At 48.1% G+C, this 21,845-nt stretch overlaps 2 protein-coding genes across 3 annotated transcripts in view; one reads left to right on the forward strand and one right to left on the reverse strand.

Annotated features, from left to right (window-relative positions):
* The first annotated feature begins 3,477 nt into the window (after positions 1 to 3,477).
* Positions 3,478 to 12,966, forward strand: MUC20 (mucin 20, cell surface associated). 2 transcript variants are annotated; one of them, XM_012780388.3, is made up of 4 exons: positions 3,478 to 3,654; positions 6,780 to 8,106; positions 10,316 to 10,407; positions 12,599 to 12,966. In XM_012780388.3, the coding sequence occupies exons 1-3, from the start codon at positions 3,582 to 3,584 to the stop codon at positions 10,374 to 10,376; spliced, it is 1,461 nt and encodes a 486-aa protein (XP_012635842.2). In that variant the 5' UTR covers positions 3,478 to 3,581; the 3' UTR covers positions 10,377 to 10,407; positions 12,599 to 12,966. The 2 variants fall into 2 exon arrangements, with proteins under 2 accessions (XP_012635842.2, XP_012635840.2); XM_012780386.3 differs by having other exon boundaries at positions 3,479 to 3,654; positions 6,780 to 8,102.
* A 5,077-nt stretch (positions 12,967 to 18,043) lies between these two features.
* Positions 18,044 to 21,845, reverse strand: part of MUC4 (mucin 4, cell surface associated) — a 30,267-nt gene continuing 26,465 nt past the window's right edge. The window contains exons 24-25 of the mRNA XM_076002526.1: positions 20,051 to 20,213; positions 18,044 to 19,192 (exon numbers count right to left, since the gene is read on the reverse strand). Coding sequence (XP_075858641.1) covers positions 18,994 to 19,192; positions 20,051 to 20,213 — 362 coding nt within the window. The 3' untranslated portion in view covers positions 18,044 to 18,993. The remainder of the gene's footprint in view (positions 19,193 to 20,050; positions 20,214 to 21,845) is intronic.

Here is a 21,845-nt window from a genome sequence, read left to right on the forward strand (position 1 = left end):
ATCCCAGCACTTTGGGAGGCTGAGACAGGAGGATCACATGAGTTCAGGAGTTTGCGACCAGCCTGGGCAACATAACAAGACCCAATCTCTACCAAAAAAAATAATAAAAATATTAGCCAGGCAAGCAGTGAGCTAGATCACACTTGTGTACTGTAGCCTGGGCGACAGAGCAAGACCCTGTCTCATAAAAACAAAACAAAACTGAGCTCCTAGCCATGTTGGGGGGAGGTCAGACACATCTCGATATACCCCCTCCCTGGTCAGGCTTTCTTCTCTCCCAGTTAAGCAGAACCAGCCCTTTGGGGACTTGTGCAACCACTGAGTTCAACCAACCGCCTAGTGCTTCGCCTTCCTTTTGAGGTTTCCACCCAGCTGGCCAGCATTCCTTCCTGACAAGGGGCTTCCTTGACCATGGAGTGGCTCTGACAGGTCTATGGAGGCTGTGCGGAGGGTTTTCAAGTCCTTTGCTTTGCCTTTTGATATCCAAGGGCTGAAAACTCCACCCTCAGATCATGCAAATTCCACCATTTTTAGAAAATGTGACCCATAAAGCTCAATTTTGCATGTTTCTCCTATTATAAATACTCTGTTTTCTCCTATAGCTTCTTAAATATATTCAGCCACAGCTCGGCGTAAATTCCCGTTCCCTTTATTTCCTTGCTTCAAGTGCCTATTTTCGGCTTCAGCCGGAGGCTGTGCTTCCCAGCCTGCAAGACAGACACCTGCAGGCTGTAACCCTTTATGAGAAGCAAAGCTCTGCGTTCCAAGTTTATGAACCCCCTCATGAAGTTGACAGGCCCCTAGAACCTTCTTTAGCAGTTCCTGCTGCCTGGGCTGGTCTTCCCCTGGTATCTACTTGGCTTTCTCACCACCTTCGAGGCATTGCTCCAATCTCACCATGCTATTTAATACTGACCCTGCACGCCCCACCCCCAGACATACACACACCAGCACTCAAGGTTCCTTTTTATCTTTTTTCTTTTCTCCATAGTTTTCATCCTTATATAACTTGTTTATTGTGTTTATTGTTTGTTGTCTATTTTTAATTAGGAAGTAGGTTCCATGAGGGGCAGGGATCTCTTTTACTCAGTGATGTATTCCAAGTGCCTAGAACAGTGTCTGGCATATAGTAGGTGCTCCATGTATGTTTGCTAAATTAATGAAACTAGCCTCCTATGCTCATTCAGGGTGAGAGCTAAGTTTAACTGAAAAAAACAGTCCAGGAATTTTCTGGATAAGAACGTTATGGCCCTCAGGGCCAACAGCCATCTGCCCAGGCTCAGAAATTCCCCCAAACACAGAAGAAGACAAAATTCAGCAAACTCAGGGAAGTTTTCAGCCAGATTTCCTTTCCAGAGGTTCCTTATCTTCTCATCTGCAAGAGGATGGAGTAGTGCTGTTGGTCACTGAAATAGTAAAAAGAAAAAGGAAATGAAGGGGCAAGTCCCTGCATACTTCTGTCTGCGGATTAGCCTGGGTCAGTGGACCCACCTGCAGCTGGAATGAGGAAGCCCCTCTCCTAGCTGGGGCAGGGCTGGGGGTGGGGGCAGAAAGGAGTTACATTCTTGCTGAGTCCCTTTTCCCCCTTCTCTAGGGGTAACCTGAGGGTTACTAGACAGGGTCTACGAGAATTTAGGTCCCTGCTGTGACCTCTACCTCCTCTCCCCACCCAACACCTTCTGGGGGAGTCCATTGTCCTATTTGATAAAGTGAAGACTGAGTCTGAGTGGGAAGATGGAAGGGGGTTGGCCTTTGGATCAAAGATGTCCTTGGAACTGGGGCCAAAAACTCCTGACCCCTGGCCGGGTGCAGTGGCTCACACCTGTAATCCTAGCACTCTGGGAGGCCGAGGCAGGAGGATCACTTGAGGTCAGGAGTTTGAGACCAGCCTGAGCAAGAGTGAGACCCCGTCTCTACCAAAAATTAGAAAGAAATTAGCCAGACAACTAAAAATATATAGAAAAAATTAGCTGGGCATGGTGGCGCATGCCTGTAGTCCCAGCTACTCGGGAGGCTGAGGCAGGAGGATCACTTGAGCCCAGGAGTTTGAGGTTGCTGTCAGCTAGGTTGATGCCATGGCACTCTAGCTCAGGTGATAGAGCGAGACTCTTGTTTCAAACAAACAAACAAACAAACAAACAAAAAACCCCCTGACCCCAAGTGCTGGATTGTGGCTTATATGGACCCCCTCTGCCTCTTCCAGGAGAGTCTTCCTCCCCCTTCCCCTGGGACAACTGCTTCCTCCTTCTAGGCAGCATAGCCCTTTATCCCAACGCAGGGGAAAGTTCTAAAAGACAGTGTCACACACCCGACATAGAATCCCAGACTTCAGGGCCAAGAGGACCTCAGAACGCTTATTGACTGAGGCCCAGAGAGGGCAAACAACTAGTCCAAGTTCACGCGGCCCCTGGGCCACTGTTAAGAACGGAGCAGGAAACAGAACCTGGACCTTCTGATCCATTTTCAAAGTTCTTTCCAGCCCTGAGATTTTGTGATTCCCTGACATGGATCCAGTAGGCTTTCCTCTACCCCAGAGCTGCTATCGTCAGGAAGCTCTTGCCCTGAAATTCCCAGGTGACCTTGTCTGGTCACTGGCTGTGGCCATAACAGCTCATGTCCTTGGCCATTGAAGGAGTAAGAGCCTTCTCTAGGGCATTTGGAAATATATCCAGTAGCTCCGTTTCCCTTCTCGGGGCCCAATCTCTTAAGCTTCCTGAAGTCATTGCCCTAGCGCTTCCCTCCTCCTGGGCCCTGAGACTCAGATGAGCTCACTCAACTTTTCCCTTGTCCAGCTAGTCCCTTCCCCATCCCTGTACCTCTGGCCTGGCCAGGGGACATGGTCCTGGCTTCGACTGGGTTGCAGAATCACAGGATGTTGATGACGGAAGGAGGTTAGAAATTAGAGTCCTGTCCCACATCGGGGGCTATTCCTTCTTTCTAATGCTTGAGAATCAGAGTGAATGTCAGGGCTCTCATTCATCTATTAAGCACCTAAGATGCAATTTTGATGAGCGCCAATTATGTAGCAGGCACTGTGTAAGAGCTTTATTATCTCATGTAATCGTTGCAACAACAGTCTACTAAGGTAGGGATTATGCCCATTTTACAGATCAGGAAATTGAGGTTCAGAAAAGTTCTCTAATTTGCCCTAGATCATAGAGCTAATCAGGTCTAGGGTTAGGAATGAAAGTCGGGTCTGACTTAAAGCCCTAGCCCCGGCACAGGAGGAGGGTGGTGTGTGGGGAAGTGGTGGTGAAACACCATCTCCTGTGGACTCCCCAGCTGCAAGACCGATGGGTGAATATCACTGTGGAAATGCTTCCATATCCTCAAATCAAACTTCAGAGAGGAGAGGTCACTGGGCGAGGGGACAGGAGGGTTAGCCTGCTGACAGCCCCAACCTGTCAGCTCTCAGCGTGCACATTGCATTTGTGGTCACCTGGCTGCACCCAGGAAACGACCCAGTCACACACCCAGGCAGGAGGCCTGCCCCTCCTCCCCGGGTTGAGGAAACAGGAAAAGGCGACCAGAGAGGCAGCAAGCAGGTCTGCAGAGCGGCAGTGGCTGGTGCCCCAGCCGGGATGGGCTCTCTCTGGGGCCTGGCTCTGCCCCTTTTCTTCTGCTGGGAGGCTGGGCTGTCCCACAGCTCCGCAGGTGAGGCGGCGAGAGGGGTCCGTGGGGGCTTCTCCCCCCGCGGGGCTCTGGGTGTGAGTTTCAGTACGGGCAGCCGAGGCTGAGGGTAGGCTCTCTTGGGTAATTATAATTAACCATAAATGTATATGTCATTATTGTTGATAGTACGCAAATGACAGTGTGTGACAGCTGAAGCAGGCATGACACTGCAGTGCCTGCAAATGAACACTGATGCTGCAGATGCTGTCGTTGTCAGTGCTGTCATTGTAAGGGTCACCCGAGTTTGTCTTTATGCCTGTGGGAGTGCGAGTGGGGTGGGGAAGGGGACAGAGGGTGTCAGCTGGTGATAATTCTGCCTGAAGCTGAAGAAGGTAGCTTAACAAGATTGTGACTCCTCTGAGTTTATTACCTAGCACATCTCCTTCAAAGTACAGCTTGTGTGAGAAAAACTGCTTGGGAAGGGTGGATGCTGAGAGAGGCAGGACTTTTATGAAAAAAGAGAACAGACACTGATCTGTCGCTAGTAGGAACTGTGCCAAACTTGTCACATACATTAAAAAGAATAGACTATTTTTCAGAGCAGTTTTATGTTCACAGCCAAGCAAGGGCAGAGTTCCCATGGATCTCCCGTTCCTACCACATACAACCTCCCCACCAGGCCGGTACATTTGCTGCATGGATGGACCTACATTGACACATCATCATACAGTCTCCTTTTAATCTTCACAATAGCCCTTGGAGATAAACACTATTCTTACCACCTCTGCCCCATTAACAGGCAGGGGCCTGAGGCTTGCTGGGATTAAGCAACTCATCCCAGAGCTAGGACAGGGTTGCACATGTGCCTAACCACTGCACCACACTGCCTCCCGCATGCGCTCGCAGTCTACCAGGTTTGTGCCGCACATTTTCCAATTAATTTAATCCTCACAACCCCATGCAATACGTACTCCTAGCTCCGTTTCACAGATGAGAAAATTCAGGCTTGGAGCTGGGAGACCTGGCTCCCAGGGTCACATGGTCAGCAGGCAGCAGAGCGAGCAGCGGACAGGGGGACTAAAACCAGAGTCCGAAGTCCACATGCTTTCCTCTCCTCCAGATGGCAGAGGGGACCAGCAGAGCTGCCATGTGCCAGAGCTGTGCAGGGGCTGTGGTGGGCTCTGCTCATTCGAGAAGACCCCTGGCAGGCAGGAGCTGTGGGCAGGGGCTTGCAAGGGCCCCGGAAGGAAGAGGCTATGGGCTCGAGGAGCATGAGGAGGTTGCACAGCAGAAATGACACCCCAGGGCTCCTGGGAAAGGAAGAAAATGCCTCAGGAGAGGTCAGGGTGAGCGTGGCACAGTTTGGGCTGCAGGCTGCATGGGCTGAGGCAGGCTCTGGTTCCACCCTGCGGGGACAGACCCAGAAGGCTCAGAAATATCTCGGGCCTCGAAGTGGGGAGAAGAAAGTGTATTCTGACGGCCAGCCGGCAGTTCCTGTAAAAGTGTGATGTGCGTGTGAGTTGGGCTGCACTGGATGGGGATGAGACCGTGTGCCGTGTCCCACCTAAAGTGCTCGGGGTACAGCCTGTGGTCCTCACTGCCGCAAAATAGCTCGTGCCTTTCAGGGACTGCTTGAGAGCACAGCACGGGGGCAAGATGCTTAATGACCTCTTGCTGCTTCCGAATCTGAGAGCTTCACCATCCGCCTTCTCATTTGCTCCTTACCACCTTGGGGGGGGGGGGCTTGTGACCCTGCTTTCCCTGGTGAGGACGAGGACACTGGGAGAGGTGTAGTGGCTGGCCTGGCTGGCAGGAGGCAGAGCCGGGATTTGGGCCAGCAGGTCATGTCATGCCAGAGCTGGTGGTGGGGTGGTGGAACTAGAGCTGCCACCTGGGCTCGTGGCTCCCGCCCATCCTGGAGGACCTGGGGGCCCATCCTGACACCTTGGGGAGAGGTCCTGCACCTGTTTGGGGTCTGCGGGCTACTTTGGAGCCAGTGCTTCTCAGTAAAGACCATCTCAAGCCACCAGAACGCCAAAAATGGGGACTTGTCTTTTGATCCTTTTCCTTCCAAGGGTAGGGTTATCAGATAAAACACAACCAGCAAAATCTGAATTTCAGGTAAGGAATTATAAAAAAATATATGTCTCAAATATTGAATGAAAAATACTCATAATAAAAAGCTATTCATTGTTTACCTGAAAGGCAAGTTTGAACTTAACTGGGTGTCCTGTATTTTTATTTGCTAAGTCAGGCAACCCTCCCTAAATGGCTCCTTGGCCTACTCACAAAGAGAACCCGACCACCCCGAGACGGAGAAACAGCCTCTCTCAGGCAGTAAAAGATCCTGCTGCCTCCCTCAGGGCCCTCCACTCGCACGCAGGGGGCCAGGCCAGGGAGCAGGCGTCCTGCCCACGGAGCAGCGCCTCAGCCTGGCTCTCCAGTGTTAGGTTGCCTCACCTGGCTCCTGTTACATGTGGAGAGTGCCTGGCCCATGGTCTCTGTGGATTCGGGGTTCCATCCTTGTGGTTCTAGACCCACAGTCTTGGGAGGCCTGGGCAGGGCCGGGAAGGGCTCTCTCTTCCCTTGTCGAGCCGGGAGGACTCTGCCTGCTCCCCTCTCTCTGGCAGCAGCACGCCCCACACTGCCTCTGGAGGCCTCTCTCCCCTCATCCTCCCAGCTACCTCTAATGACAAAACTGTAGGCCTTTCTTGTATTTTAAGAGTTTTACTTGCATGGGGAAACATTTCTTGGATGAGAAAAGTACCCATGGGAAAGTGACAAGGATTCTTTCAGAAAGTTCTGAGATTTCCTGGCCTCTACCCGGTAGTTCCTGGCTCACTCGGACTTCTGCCTTCTTTGCTCACCCTTAAAGGTGGATCGTGGCCCCACACATTCCCTTGGAAGGCCACAGACCGATAATCAGCTGGGATTGTGGGGCTTGCTGGCCTCAAGTGGGCTGTCGGAGCTTCAGAAGGCACCAGTCTGGGCAACCCCAACTCTGTGGCTGCCAGGGGCTGGGCTTCCCAGCACTGCCCTTCTTCCTTGTTTATAAAGATGAAAAATGGGGTAAGAGCAGCTCCACCTCACCCCCTCTGCCCAGGTCATAGACATGGGAGCTTGTGTGACATCCATCGGGACTCATGGCTCGGTCTTACCCAACACAGGCCCCAGCACCAGCAGACCAGATACCTTGGTGACAGCAAATGACGTAGAAGTTCCTGTTGTGACTCCAGGGGTCAGGACAAGTTCTGAGGAGGCCTTCCAGACCATTGACCTCACTGAGACCTCAGCACCAGGACGCGTCACTTTGGAAACTCAAACTATGAGCACTGAGACCTTTTCTAGGCTCTTAATCCCAGCCAGCACCGTTCCAGAAGCAGAGACCAGGGAAGCCGGGACTGTTTCCCCTGCCACAGAGACCAGGAGCCTCACAAAAAGAACAACTTCCAAGTTCATGGTCGTGATCTCCACCTGTGTGGAGACATCAGTCTTAAGTGGCAGCCCCACGGGAACTGGGATGACCACAGCTGAGACTGTCACAGGCAGTGATCCTGCGGACGCCATCTTTCACACCCTTTGTACCGATGACAGCTCTGAAGAGGCAAAGAGGGTCACAGCGGACGTCTTGACATCGGCTCACACCTCCAGAGAAGCTCAGGGCCTGTCCTCAGAGAGCGGCTCCTCCTCCGACAGCTCAGTTCCAGTCACCACCACCTCACCAGCCCTGGACCCTGGCATCACCATTCCAGCGGAAGGCTTGGTGGCCTGCACCTTCGCCCACTTTGAGGTCACCAACTGCAGTGTGGCAGAAACAGAAATGGCAAGAACCGCCAGCCCCGGGGTCTCAGGTCACAGCCCCACGGGAGTGAAGGCCCCGTCCACCTCTGCTACGTCAGCTTTGCCAGACCCCTCTGACGTCAGATCCTACGTCACCGAGTCCACAACGTCTGCGGGGACCTTGTCAACAGCCAGTGCCACAGAGTCGGCCGCACCTGATGCCACCATTGAGACCCCGCCCCCCACCAGTAGCACCACGGAGACAGAAACAACAGCAGGCAAGGCCACTACCCTGAGCAGAGCTTCGGTGACGGTCAGCACTGACCCCTCGGGAGAAACCTTGGCCTTCTCTGTGGAGACGCCAAGCCACATGGAAGCCTTGGGAGCAGTCACGGCCACAGAGGCTGGGTCGACAGTGGGCAAAGTGACTTCCGCTGCAGGGTCCTCAGCTTCAGGCTACAGCCCCTCGCTAGTAGCCACCATCCAGAAGTCCACCCGTGCAGGGCCACCTGCCACGGACGGTACAACTGGCGGGCCCCGCCCCGCCAGCAGGAGCCCTCTTCCTTCTGTCCCTCCGACTACAGGCAACGGCAGCCGAGGAACAGACACCATTGTAGCCAAGACCACGACCTCAGCAAAGACCTCGGCAAAGCCCCCGACGGCCACCAGCACCACTGCTCAGACGAGGCGGATCACGACAGCTCCTGCACGTAGGTGACTGACCCATGTGTGACCCTTGGGGATTTGGGATTTGGAGTTTCCAGGACGTCACATGCTTAAGGATGGGGAGGAAGGACAGTCCTGGGAGCCTGTCCTGAGCCCTCTCTCTCTGTTGCTGCCTCTTCGGGATCTTCTCGGGGTTCTTGCCAAAATCAGTGATGAGCAGACTTGGGGTGGTGTATGGAAAGAGTGCAGGGCTGGAAGTCTGAAGAAATGGTTTGAGATCTTGGCTTTGCCATTAATAACCTGAGCGATCTTAGTTAGGCAAGTCTCTCTTCCTCTCCGGGCCTCTGTTTCTCCACTTGTAGTTGGCCAGGGTGGGGATGAGAGCTGAAGTCCTCTCCAGCTCTGACCTTCTGTGAAGTTAACTGTTTAGTCACTACCATGCCGCAGGCGAGGCCCCAAGTTTTATTTAACAGACATGGCCCTCGTGCTTTGGAAGCTTCTATTCAAGCCACAGCCACACAGAGGGGCAGCATGTGGGCGTCTGGCCCAAGTTGCGGCTCTCCTAGTCCCGGGACCCCATGAAAGTGGGCTCACTGGGTGCGCTTGCTAGGGGTTGCACCATGGCCTCCACCTCTCCTTCCCATCACTTTGCCCTTGTGCCTTGTCCCTGCACATCCTCAACTTGCCTCCACCTTTCTGGGGAGGGTGTGAAAGAAAAAAATATTAATTACAACCACTTTCTTGAATATGTTTTGTTTCATTGCCCATCTGACAAGTTTGAAGATGGGAACTAAATTGCCATCCTAGGAAGATGGCTGTGGACTCAAATGAAAGTCTGTTTGACCCCAAAACTCATAGTTTTCCCTCTGTACTTTTATTTTTAAAAGCTCAATTTATCAATCAATATATTTTTATTTTAAAATATTCTTCTCTATTATTTGTTGATTAGATAATGCGCTCACATGATTTAAAATTTAAAAGATACGAAGTGTGCGCCATAAAATGTCTTGCTCCTCCTGCCGTCCTAGCGACCCAGTTCTCACACATGCAACCCGTGGGAGGTTCTTGTTATACTTCTTACATGTAAACTGCTGGGCCTGAAATATGCACATGGAAGCAAACATATACACACACACACACATGATGTATGTATTTCATCCTCCTTTTTTATGCAAGCGGAGCACATGACAAACTCAGATGTCTGAGATAAAGCTGTTCTTATGTGGGGAGGAAGGAAAAGGTTTTCCCTTCATATTTTATGTTCACCTTTGTGGCCTCGTATTTTTGTCTCTTTGACTAATTTTTGTATCTTAGTTTTTAATTTTTACTTTATTATAGTGAGAACATTTAACATGGGATCTACCCTTTTAACAACTATAATACGGCATTGTTGTCCGTAGGCACGGTGTTGCACAGCAGATCTCTGGAAATTATTCATCTTGCATAAATAGAAGTTTAATGCCCATTGACTAGCTCTTCCCTGTTTCCCCCACCCCAGAAAGCTATTCTCCTTGATGGCTGCCCAGTATTCCATTTTTTTTTAAACCACCATTTATTTAACCAGTCTTGTATTAATGGACATTTAGGTTGTTTCCGGTATTTTGTTAGGACAAACAGTGCTTCAGTAAATAGTACATTTCTCATGTGTGTGTTATTTCCTGTAGGATAAACGTCTAGAAGTGCAATTGCTAGATCAGTTCTGATAGTATTGGTGATAGGAAGAAATGACTAGAAGGTGAGCAGGGGAAGGAAATTCTCAGTGACAGAACTTTCTTGCAAGCTGCTAAGCCAAGAAGGCCAGACTGAAGACCTCTTTCACCCCCCGACCCCAACTTTAAGCTGCAAGAATTGGCTTGGGGCATCCCTCAGACAGACAGCCTCTCTGGCATTCTCCCTGTTCAGGCTCTTTCCCATCAGCTCCATCTAGGACCTCTAGGCCTTTAGAACATTCTGGATCATTTCCATTCTCCTTCCTCACACTACACTTTGACTTCTCCAAATGCGAGTGGTACCTTAAGCCACCTTTTCTTTCACTCTCGTTGGGAGGACGCTCCAGTGGGCCTAACTATCCCAGAGAGGGAAACCTCCTTCCCCCTAGTAGTGAGTAAACGTAAGGTCTGTGTGAACACCGACACGTGAACACACGAGAGTGCACACACATGTGTGGAGGGTGCCAAGGCTGATTAGCATGAAGCACGTCTTCACACGTAAACCGACTTGACCATGTTTTTATCTTCCTGCTGTTCTCAACTTGCAGGTGGAGACGGAGGCTTCCTCCTCCTGCGGCTGAGTGTGGCCTCCCCAGAAGACCTCACTGATCCCAGAGTGGCAGAGAGGTTCATGCAGCAGGTGAGTGGGCACTGTCTGGGCCAGGGCAGTGGAGGAAAGTGCGAGATCCCCAGGGACTGCAGGGGAGACCTGCAGAACACAGAAGAGCAACTACGGCACTTGGGAGGGAGTCTTGTTTCTTATGGAGTAATAGGAGCTGAATTTTAGGATCCCGGCTTAGCTTTGCTTCTGCCTGTCTACTCTGAGTTCTTCGTTCCCTTTCTCTGCAATGTAAACAAGTTCTTCTCCCAATCCCCAATTTCCTTAGGTCCTAGGAAACTCTGGCCTTCGGGCCCCTGAGGAGAAGGTCAATGATATTGATGGGCAGGTAGGCCGGACTCTTAGTTGCAAGTGGCAGAAACACATTTACACAAAAAAGGCAAGGCATGAGAAATCTAGAAGTGCCTCTCCAGCTTCAGTTATAGCTGGATCCAGCAGCTCAAACATGACCATGGCAATTTCCTCTTTCTCTTAACTCTGTTCCCTTCTTTCTCCATATGTACAAAAAGGCAACCATTGATAGCCCTACATTCACAAAGCAAAATTTGTGTAGCATCAGGGAAGAACTTGTCTCATTGGCCTGCAAAGGCCACCATGACTGACAGCCAAATCAGGACCACATAGAATGGCAAGGATGGGCCCAGAGAAAACAGGGATGCTAGACAAAAAAAGCCCCATAGATATGTGCTCTAGATAGAGACCAAGATTGGGATATTTGTACAACAACTGGGAATATCCTACTAAAACCGATATCATTGGGCAGAGTTTCCAATGGTGAAATTCTGGGTCAGGGCTTTGGGGAATGTTGTGACTCATTAGAACGTTAGACTAGGTCAGCTCAGCACAGACGTCATGGGCCCAGCTCTCTGAGGTATAGCTCCCCTACTCTACAAAGTAGGGGATAGAGCATGATGTGGTGGGAAGTGTCTAAGCTCTGCTCACAGGTTTACCAGTGAAAATGGGCCCAGTGCACAGTCTAATGTGAATCGACCCTTTGCAAGTGCCCCTGCCAACACTTCAAGCTTGCATTTGGCGCCTCTCATAGTCAGTGGGTGCCACACAGCTTATCAGTGGCTCAGGCTTGGTGTCACCCCTTGTAAGGATAAACCTGGCAGAGGTGCTGGCTGGGGGTCTTATGCCAGGGGTAGAGTCCACAACCAGGCTGGACAGATGAGATGACTACCCTTAGCAGATGGAAGCAGGACATATCCATTGCAAGTGGGATCCTTTGTTGTAGGCAAAAGAAAACCGCTGACTGTCTTAAGTAAAGGGGGCATTCATTGGCAGGGTCCCATGGTACACAGAATCAAAGGAATTCCAGCGGAGTGGGCTGGGAAAACAAGCAGGAGGAACCCAAGGGGCTCTGGGTGCGGGGCAGCGGGAACATTCCAGCTGGGACACTGTCACTATTGGATGCTGCCACAGCCAATGTGTGTCATGCTGCCTGAACATACTATTGCATATGAGTTCTCACTGTCCTTTTGTCTCTGAGTCATCTGTTCCAGGGTCAAAGTCCTGAGCGGGAACATCCAATATGCTAAGCTTAGCTTTTGTGCCCACATCTTGCTGCCAGGGGATGGGAAGAGGGCATGTCTGGGTACTTCCGGCTCTCTGAGGACTCCTGCAATAAAGAGTTGCCTAAATGTGGCATAGGGATTTGACACGGGACAGCCAAATAAATGACGAATGCCCTCTGCACATGATAACCGAAGTATCGAGTATGCATCCTAGTCGAAGACAGAAGCCAGGGTTGAATGTCAGATCTGAGCCACCAAACTGGAAACTATTTCAGGAGTCAGAAAGAAACCAGGGAGCTCAGGAGCAGGCCAGGCAGTTGAGGTGCAGGTGCCAGACCATGGGGGTGTCCGTGTCAGTTCTTGTTGGGGCCACCAATGGGGGTCAAGCAATGAGCTTTGGAGCAAGATAGGTCTCGGCATGAATTCTAGTTCCTAACTGTGTGACCATGGTAAGTTATTCTATATTACTTTCATCCCATATAAAATGAGAATAACATCTGCTTTATAAGGTTACTGCAGGGTTTAAATGATATAATGTGTGTGAAGCACCCAGCCGATGTTCAGCATGTGGGAGGCTCAGGAAGTGTTGCTGTGTTCCTCGTGTGTTCTGTCCCACTGTCCTTCCTGTGTTTGGCCTGTGGCGAGCTCACAGGCAGATGGGCAAGTACTATCACCTGGCTCCTTCTGATCTCCAGCTCCGCCGTGAACTGCATACCCACCTGCCTCTCATCCAAGTCTCCCTACTGCGCACCAGGAGGGGTTAGAGAATGTCAGCTGCTGCCAGGCATGTCCCATGTGCCCAAACAGGGACAGAGGTGCCTGTGGCCTGGGTCCCCACCAACAGACTGGAAGCACATTACTGTGCTGAGATGTACCTGGAAGAGTCCCACGAAGGGCAGCTGGCTCAAGCTCCCCACCCCAGATGTGGCAACAGGACCCTGGCTCACGTATGCCTGCGTGAGTGTGTGTGTGTGGGGGGGGAGGGGGCTTCCTCTGTTCCCAGACATGTCCTTGACTTCCTTGGCACATGTGCTGTGTTTCAGTAAAGAGAGACCTGACCACCCACCTGTGTGTTTCTACCTTGCATCCTCAGTGTGGCCCAGAGGCTGTCTCTTTGACCTGTATGCTCTTGACATTTTTATAGGGATTTTGTGTGTCCTTAAGGCTACCTCTCTCCTTCTTGTTCCCCCAGTTCTTGTTTGGACCCTGGTTACAACACGTACTATGGTCAGCCCTAGAGCCTGTTGAACGGCGGGGGGCTCCTTCAGGGCAGGACCGTATTCGTTCATTTCAGCATCCCCTGAACCTAGTGGAGCACATGGCCTGTGGGAGAAAATGTTTGTTGAATTGACTTGAATGCAACAATTTGAATGTTTGTTGAATTGACTTGAATTGCAAGTTCTGGACACAAGCAAATTTAAAAGAAAGGCTGCAATCCTCAATTATTCCTCCCATAACTCATAACTCACATGTTATTACTTTTTTAATTAAACATGCCTTATTGTTTTTCTCTACTTTAAAAGTGAAACTTGTTTATGATTTTTAAAATTTTGAAGAACTAAAAAAGACCAAGCAAAAAAAGAAGTCAGAAGAGAAAGGAAAGAAAAAAATTTCTAAAATCCCAACTTTTATATACAACTATTATTGATGCATATATCTAGTTGTATATTCAGCCTCTCCACTTGGATGTTATGAGATACCTCACATTCAACATTTCCCAAAGTCCTGATCTTTCCCCAAAACCTGCTCCACCTGTGTCTTCCTCATCTCAGTTAAGGTCCATTGTGTCCTTCAGTTGCTCAAACCAGAATCCTTGGCACCATTCTTCATCCCTCTTTCTCTTACAATTTCCACCAGCAAATTCTGTTGGCTCCACTGCCTCAAACTATGTCCAGAATCTGGCCCCTCCTCAAACTCTCCACTGCTATCACCAAGATGGTCCAAGATGCTACCATCTCTCATCTGGATTACTGTAGACCACTGGGTCACTAAAGGTCTCCCTGTTTCCACCTTTGTCCCACAACCCCAGTCTAGTCCTGATATGGCAGCTTCTCCACTAGATCTCCGCTCAGCTAACTCCTCCACCTCCACCTCCTTCATGTCCCTTGTCAGTGAGGCCTACCCTGACCACCCTATTTAAAAATGCAACTTTCCCTCTTCTGCTTTGATTTTATTCATAGCACTGATCACAAGCCAACATCGTGCATACTTTATTTGTCTTGTTTATTATCTGTGTCCCCCAACTAGAAATGGAAAATTTTGCCTTTTACCGTATCCCTAGGACTGAGAACAGTGCCTGGCACATACAAGGTGCTCAGTGACTATTTGTTAAATGAATGAAGGAAACAATAAAACTACGTTGATATTACTCTGAATAAGGGGAGTGTGAATATTCAACTGACTCCCTTCTATTTCCAGAGTGGGGCAGAATGAGTTTCATAAAGTAGGTTGGATAAAAATAAGTCAAACATTCATCCTGGCATATTTGCTGAGCTCCTACCACAGAAGACAGACTATGCTATCTGCCATGGAGGGTTCAAAGATGTCTCTTCCCACCGGGATTAAAGTTACTAGGGGAGGTGAAACATCTACAGAAATAACAAACCGAAAGAACTTATGTACACTACATATATCAAAAACAGAATGCCCTTAACATATAGAGAACTCTTATAAAGCAATAAAAAGACAAACATACCAGTAGCAAAAAAAACAGAAGGCTACAGGTAATTCACAAAAGAATATAATCGTGTGAATAAAATCAGTACAACCTTTTTGGAGGACAATCTGACCATTTATCTAAAGCCTTAAAAATGTGCCTACTTTTAACTCAGCAATTTAATTCCTTGTTTATCTTAAAGAAATAATTAAGAATCTCTGCAGAACTGTTTATAACAGTCAAGAAAAGAAAAAGACAAAACACAAAATACCTGAGATATCCCAATGTGACCATTTGCTTAAATATAGTGTTATTTCATACAGTCCATAGAAGTGTTATTGACATGTATATTTATTAAGATGAAAAGAAGCTCATGAAATATTATTTGGTCTTCCCTTATTTTTTTTTAATGGAAACATCTTTTTTTTTTTTCCACTTCAAACTACCTTTCATACTTATCTCTAGAGCTTTCCTGTCTAAAATCAAAACTATTCCTGTTCCTACCTACAGGATAAAACCCCAGCTTGGTATAGAAGGGTCTTTGGCATATGGCCTCAGCCAACTCCCTCAGCTCCAGGTCCTGTATCCTGTGCCCCTTCCACAGGGAGCATCTCACTCTCCTTGTCACACCTGCTTTGACCCAGAGTGTTGGCACATTGAGATTCTTCCCCTATTCATTCTTAGAAGCCCAGTTCAGATGGCACCCTTCATGACCTTGTCAAATTCCCTAGAGAGGAGCTGGTTTCTTAGTCTCTTTCCATACTGTATTATTATGTTTTTACTTATTTGTTAAATTGTACATGCTTCGGGTCAAGAACCAGCTAGTGTTCATCTCTGCAGTCACAGAGCCCAGCATGGGGCTCTACATACCAGGACGCTCACAGGTGTGCTGAACAACTGAGATAGACGATGGGCCATGTGAGCGGAGAGCCCTGAAATACAGGCACTGGGCTCTGAAAGTTTCAACAATGGCATTCAGTGTTGAAGTCAAACAGAATATAAATTTGATGATATACATGTTACAAAGTTGCGCTCTAATTAGGCATGAATGGAGAACAGTTTGCATAAATGACAATAACGCCACTGTTATTTAACATAAACCCAATTTTTAGGTTTTTTCCTCTTGCTTTGTACTTCTTCAAATTGGTGACACCTAATACAGTGGTTAATCTAAATTATTACATATGAGGACACACATGTACATACAACACTGATTACTGTTGTTATTGGAAGTCAAAAAATTTGTAAAATTTGACTAGCCTAAAAACTGGATAAAATATGAGATAAACCAGTTAGAAGCATTTGGAAATTAAAGTGTATAATTATGATTGCATATGAGAGAGAGATGAGAAGAAAGAGGAAGAGAGAGAATGTGGTATGTGTGAGACAGAATTACTGGAGATGATCCAAGTTATTAATAGCAGAAGTAAGTTGCCAAACCAGCAAGAACCAGAAGTACCTGGAGAAAATTCTAAAGGTGTGTATATATGAGGTGAAATGCCACATGTTTCATGAAGACAAATGTGGGTGTGGACCTAAACAAGATAGTCTGTCTAAAGTCACCTGTGACCCAGCATGAACTCTGAGAAGACAAAAACCCAGAGCTATGATGAGGCCAACGTGAGGTGGAATTTTTCTGACCAAAGTCTTCATCAGAAACCTCTGCCACAGCCAGAGTTTCGTAGTTTTCCTCATATAGACCTTGTGCATATTTTGTTAGATTTATATCTGAGTATTTCATTTGGGGGGGGTGTTAATGTAAATGGTAATGTGTTTTTAATTTCAAATTCTAATTGTTCTTTGCTGGCACATAGGAAAGCAATGGTCTTTTGTACACTAATCTTACTTATATTATGAAACCTTGCTATTACATATAATTGCTTTTTAGTTTTGGGAATTTTTTTGTTGATTCTTTTAGATTTTCTACATAGACTATCATGTCATCTGTGAACAAAGACAGTTTTAATACTTTCTTTCTAATCTGTATGTCTTTTATTTCCTTCTTTGTCTTATTGCATTAGCTGGGACCTCTAGTACAATATTGAAAAGCAGTGATGAGTGGGCACATTATGCTTTTGCTCCTGATCTTAGCAGGAAAGCTTCAAGTTTCTCATCATTAAGTATGATGTTAGCTGTAGGCTTTTTGTAGAAGTGTTTTATCAAGCTGAGAAGTTCTCCTCTATTTCTAGTTTACTCGGTGTTTTTACTATGAATGGGTGTTGGATTTTGTCAAATACTTTATCTTCATCTATTAATATGATCAAGTGATTTTTCTTCTTTAGCCTGTTAATGTGATGGATTACATTAGCTAAGTGTTGAATTTTGAACTAGCCTTGCATACCTGGGATAAATCCCAGTTGGTTATGGCATACAATTATTTTTATACATTGTTGGATTTCATTGCTAATATTTTGTTGAGTATTTTTGCATCTATGATCATGAGAGATAATAGGTCTGTAGTTTTCTTGTTTCTTTTTTTGAAATAGAATCTCACTCTGTTGCCTGGGCTAGAGTGCGGGGATCTTGCTCTTGCTCAGGCTGGTCTTGAACTCCTGAGCTCAAACAATGTGCCCTCCTCTGCCTCCCCAAGTGCTAGGATTACAGGCTCTAGCCACCACGCCCAGTCAGTTTCCTTTTTTTAAAATGTCTTTATCTGATTTTGGTATTAGATGAATGACTTAGGAAGTATTCCATCTGCTTCTATCTTCTGGAAAAGACTGTAAAGAGTTGGTATAATTTATTCCTTAAATGTTTGGTAGAATTCACCAGTGAACCCATCTGCTTAATTCTTGATAAATAAATGCTGTAGCTATGATTTTATATGGAGACTTGATTACACTTTAGGACCCATGAAGGTAGAGCTATAGCCTTATACAGAGAAGAGTGGCTTCACCTGCTGGGAGAACTTATTCTCTATTCAAAGTGGACAGTTTGGAATCTCTGTTTAGCTAAAGATCATGTTTTTCTGGAAGCTTCCTCCAATACCACTTACCACCCACAAGAGTGAGCCTGAGCACACAGTTTATATCATGTGACTTCCTCTCTGACACTTCCTTTCCACACTTGATTGGAACAGGGATGGACAGGTTGCTGGGAACAAGTGGAGACAGAATAGAGCTGAGGGACTGTGGGATGGAGAACCTCAGAAGACTCTACCTGGGGTCTAGGAAAGGACAGAGACAGTGTATTAGGGATTGGGTACTCCAGATCTAAAGATGGGGTGAATGGCATGGTTCTTGAGTGTATTCTTTAAAAGAGAGCTGAAATGACTTAATCCCTTTTCCAGGGAACTCAAGCAATGGGGACAGCAGTTAGGAAAAAATACTTTTGTACACTAATCTTACTTATATTATGAAACCTTGCTATTACATATAATTGCTTTTTAGTTTTGGGAATTTTTTTGTTGATTCTTTTAGATTTTCTACATAGACTATCATGTCATCTGTGAACAAAGACAGTTTTAATACTTTCTTTCTAATCTGTATGTCTTTTATTTCCTTCTTTGTCTTATTGCATTAGCTGGGACCTCTAGTACAATATTGAAAAGCAGTGATGAGTGGGCACATTATGCTTTTGCTCCTGATCTTAGCAGGAAAGCTTCAAGTTTCTCATCATTAAGTATGATGTTAGCTGTAGGCTTTTTGTAGAAGTGTTTTATCAAGCTGAGAAGTTCTCCTCTATTTCTTTCGCCATTTTTGTGAAACTGATAGATACCAGCACAAGGAGGGGTCCCAGGACAGAGCCTGGTATACTCCATTTGGAGGTATCTCTGTCCTCCTCCCTAGAGGGCCAGGCTTTGGCCTGTGTTGGGGTGGGGGATGAAGAGGGTGATGTGGAGTGTGAAGCAAGGTCCCAAGTCAGAATTGGAGCAACTGAGGATTTCCAAAATGGTGTAACTAAGAGCCGATTAGGACTGGATCCAGGCCTCCCCTGTTCCTCCACCACCCTGTGCCTTCTGATGCTTGGGAGAAGCCCTGTGTTGAGTGGAATCCATGGCTTCGAAGACACAAAAAGTCAGAGGGACTTTATTTAAATAGACTTTAATTAGAAGTAAACCAGAGTTTTGTGTGCAGAAGCACTGTGCTTAAATTAAGGCTATCACACCATTATTAATTCTGCTGTGTGATGTGTGTATGTGTGTGTGCATAGGCCAGTGTCTTCCCTGTGAGTGTGTGTTTGTGTGTGTGTGTGTGTGTGTGTGTGAAGACCCCATCCATTCGTGTATTTGGTCTTTATGGCCTCTTCCCGTGTGCCTGTGCCTACTGACAGGCAGTGTTGTCCTTATACCCGTTATTCATTCTCTTTGAAGAATCCCGATCATCTTCAGTCACCTTCCCCTTCCGCCTCCGCAAAGCAATGGCTCCTGAAGTGTGCGGCGAGGATGGGGTGGGCCCTGAGGTATCCTAGGCCACAGCTGTCCCTTTGGGCGAGGCCTCAGCTTTCCGAGTCCAGGCGGTAGTCGTAGTACTTGGTCCCGGAGCAGCCCCAGAAGCGCAGGACCACAAAGACCGCGACCCCGAGCACCAAGAGGACGCTCAGGGCCCCAAAGAGGATCCCGAAGAACGCGCCGAGTTTCACACTCAGGTGCTCACAGCGCTCGCCCCAGGCGGTGTAGATGGTGAAGGACACACAGCTGGGGACAGAGGGGGCGCCCGATCAGGGGCGGGGAGGCGGGTGCGCAGCCTGCCCGCCGCTCCTCTTCCGCTGGGGCCAGGGGAGGTTCTCCAGGGCAGGCTGGGCACCCACTGGAGAGAGGCCGAGTCAGCCCCGAGGCCGGGCTGAGGCGAGGCCTCCGGGCAAACGAGGCAGGCGCAGGCCTGAAAAACGCGGGTGTGAACAGCAGGGACCCCGCTGGTCACGGGTGGGCGGGCGCAGCCGCAAGCCCCGCCCCTCCGGAGAACTGGGCCCCGCCCCTCCCGCTCTGAGCCTATCCGGGCCTGCGGCGGGCGCCGGCTGGCGGAGGACGGCGCGCACTGACTGCACTCCCGTCACCCGAGCCCCTCCGCCTGCTAATGAGCACAGGGGCCACAGGCGCCTCCCCTGACTGAGTACTCTTGACAGAGGGGCAGGCCTGGCCCTGGACACAGACGGCGGGTTCCGCTCCCACAGGAGGCTGCAGGGTGTCCACTCAAGAAGCAAAATCGGGTGGAAGAGTTAGGGTTTGGAAACCATCCCCTGCGACTCCCCGGTACCTTGGGCAGGTTTCTTGTCATCTCCAAGCCACGGTTTTCTCATCTCCAGCATGGTCCTAATACCCACCTGGTGGCTCGTTTGAGTTTCGGAGGTAAATATAACACGTTTATTTTCCCCAGAGAGCAGGCCCTCACAACGGTTCTTTCCCGCTGTCTGGCCCCTGGTCTCTCTCACTACCAGGCGAGCCACCCTGACTTTCACACGTGAGGTACCCTGGCATTCCTGGACCGCCAGCAGAGTCTTGCCCAGTTTGGATTCCCCTCACTGTCTTTCCCCTCCTGCACCCGGCCCCACGCACCTGCAGCGGGGCCCATCCGGCAGGTGCTGGCACTGGCCACCGTGATCACAGAAGCCCTCACTGCACGGGGACACGCAGGTGAGGCCGCTCTCGGGGCTGTAGACCATGTGGTAGCCCTTGTAGCCACTACAGCTGAAGTAAGTCTTCAGCGTGCTCAAGTTCACTGTCAGGGAGGACACGGATTAACATGGAAAGCAACTGATTAGCACTAAATACATTTTCACTTAACAATTTCATTTTCAGGTGATAATTCTGAGAAATAATTGGAAAACTGCATAAATGTACATGTCCTTGGATATTCAGATCAGCGTAGTCCATAATAGCAACAATGTTTAACAAGAGGCTTCTTGTTAAATAAGTTACTGTATATCCCTACCAAGGGAACCACAGTTTCAATGGTATGGAAAATGCTTTCCTAAAAAGTATATGCTTTGAACTTGGCCAGACCTGGGTTGTAACTCACATTCTACTATTAACTTGCTGTGTGATGTGGGGTAAATTTCTTAACTCTTTCAGCCTCAGTTTCTTCATTTATTTATTTTTTTTTTGAGACAGAGTCTCACTTTGTTGCCCAGGCTAGAGTGAGTGCCGTGGTGTCAGCCTAGCTCACAGCAACCTCAAACTCCTGGGCTCAAGCGATCCTGCTGCCTCAGCCTCCCAAGTAGCTGGGACTATAGGCATGTGCCACCATGCCCGGCTAATTTTTTGTATATATATTTTTAGTTGGTCAATTAATTTCTTTTTATTTTTAGTAGAGATGGGGTCTCACTCAGACTGGTTTCGAACTCCTGACCTTGAGCAATCCGCCTGCCTCAGTGCTAGGATTACAGGCGTGAGCCACCATGCCCGGCCAGTTTCCTTATTTTTAAAAGGAAATAACAATAATAGCACTTATGAGATTTAAATGAGATAATGCATGCAGAGTCCTCAGTACAGTGCCTGACACACGGTAAGCACTCAACAAGTGGTAACTATTATGATATATTTAAAATATAAGATGCTATTTTCAAACATACCATAAAATGTCGAATGGGAATATATACACAATATATGAGTAATATGGTCATAATTGTTTAATGAGGAGGTTATCAAACATTAGGTATGATTTGATCCCTTAATAAAAAACTGATATGTGTGAAAGTTCCTAGGCACAAAAGAAAGTTTAAAAGGATGTGTACAAAATATAGTTGTCTCTGAGGATTGGGATTATGGGTTATTTTTTTCCTCTTCTTTTTGTTAATTTGTGTTTCCTAGAGTTTTTGCAATAAACATATTATACTTGGGCCAGGTGCGGTGGCTCATGCCTGTAATCCTAGCACTCAAAGACAGGAGTATGAAACCAGCCTGAGCAAGAGTGAGGCCCCGTCTCTACTAAAAATAGAAAGAAATTAATTGGCCAACTTAAAATATATAGAAAAAAATAGCCAGGCCTGGTGGCACATGCCTGTAGTCCCAGCTGCTCGGGAGGCTGAAGCAGAAGGATTGCTTGAGCCCAGGAGTTTGAGGTTGCTGTGAGCTAGGCTGATGCCACGGCACTCTAGCCTGGGCAACACAGTGAGACTCTGTCTCAAAAAAACAAAAACAGGCCGGGCGCGGTGGCTCACGCCTGTAATCCTAGCACTCTGGGAGGCCGAGGCGGGCGGATTGCTCGAGTTCAGGAGTTCGAAACCAGCCTGAGCAAGAGCGAGACCCCGTCTCTACTATAAATAGAAAGAAATTAATTGGCCAACTAATATATATATACAAAAAAATTAGCCAGGCATGGTGGCACATGCCTGTAGTCCCAGCTACTCGG

The sequence above is a fragment of the Microcebus murinus genome, chromosome 1 (assembly GCF_040939455.1).
Source record: "Microcebus murinus isolate Inina chromosome 1, M.murinus_Inina_mat1.0, whole genome shotgun sequence".
NCBI lineage: Eukaryota > Metazoa > Chordata > Mammalia > Primates > Cheirogaleidae > Microcebus > Microcebus murinus.

What these genes read in the sequence shown, in the direction of transcription:
- MUC20 (XM_012780386.3), top strand. Translation starts at nt 3,582, where the DNA reads ATGGGCTCTCTCTGGGGCCTGGCTCTGCCCCTTTTCTTCTGCTGGGAG. An exon ending in GATCACGACAGCTCCTGCAC is followed by an intron (nt 8,103 to 10,315) that starts GTAGGTGACTGA and finishes CTCAACTTGCAG; the next exon opens with GTGGAGACGGAGGCTTCCTC. An exon ending in CAGAGAGGTTCATGCAGCAG is followed by an intron (nt 10,408 to 12,598) that starts GTGAGTGGGCAC and finishes TCTGATCTCCAG; the next exon opens with CTCCGCCGTGAACTGCATAC.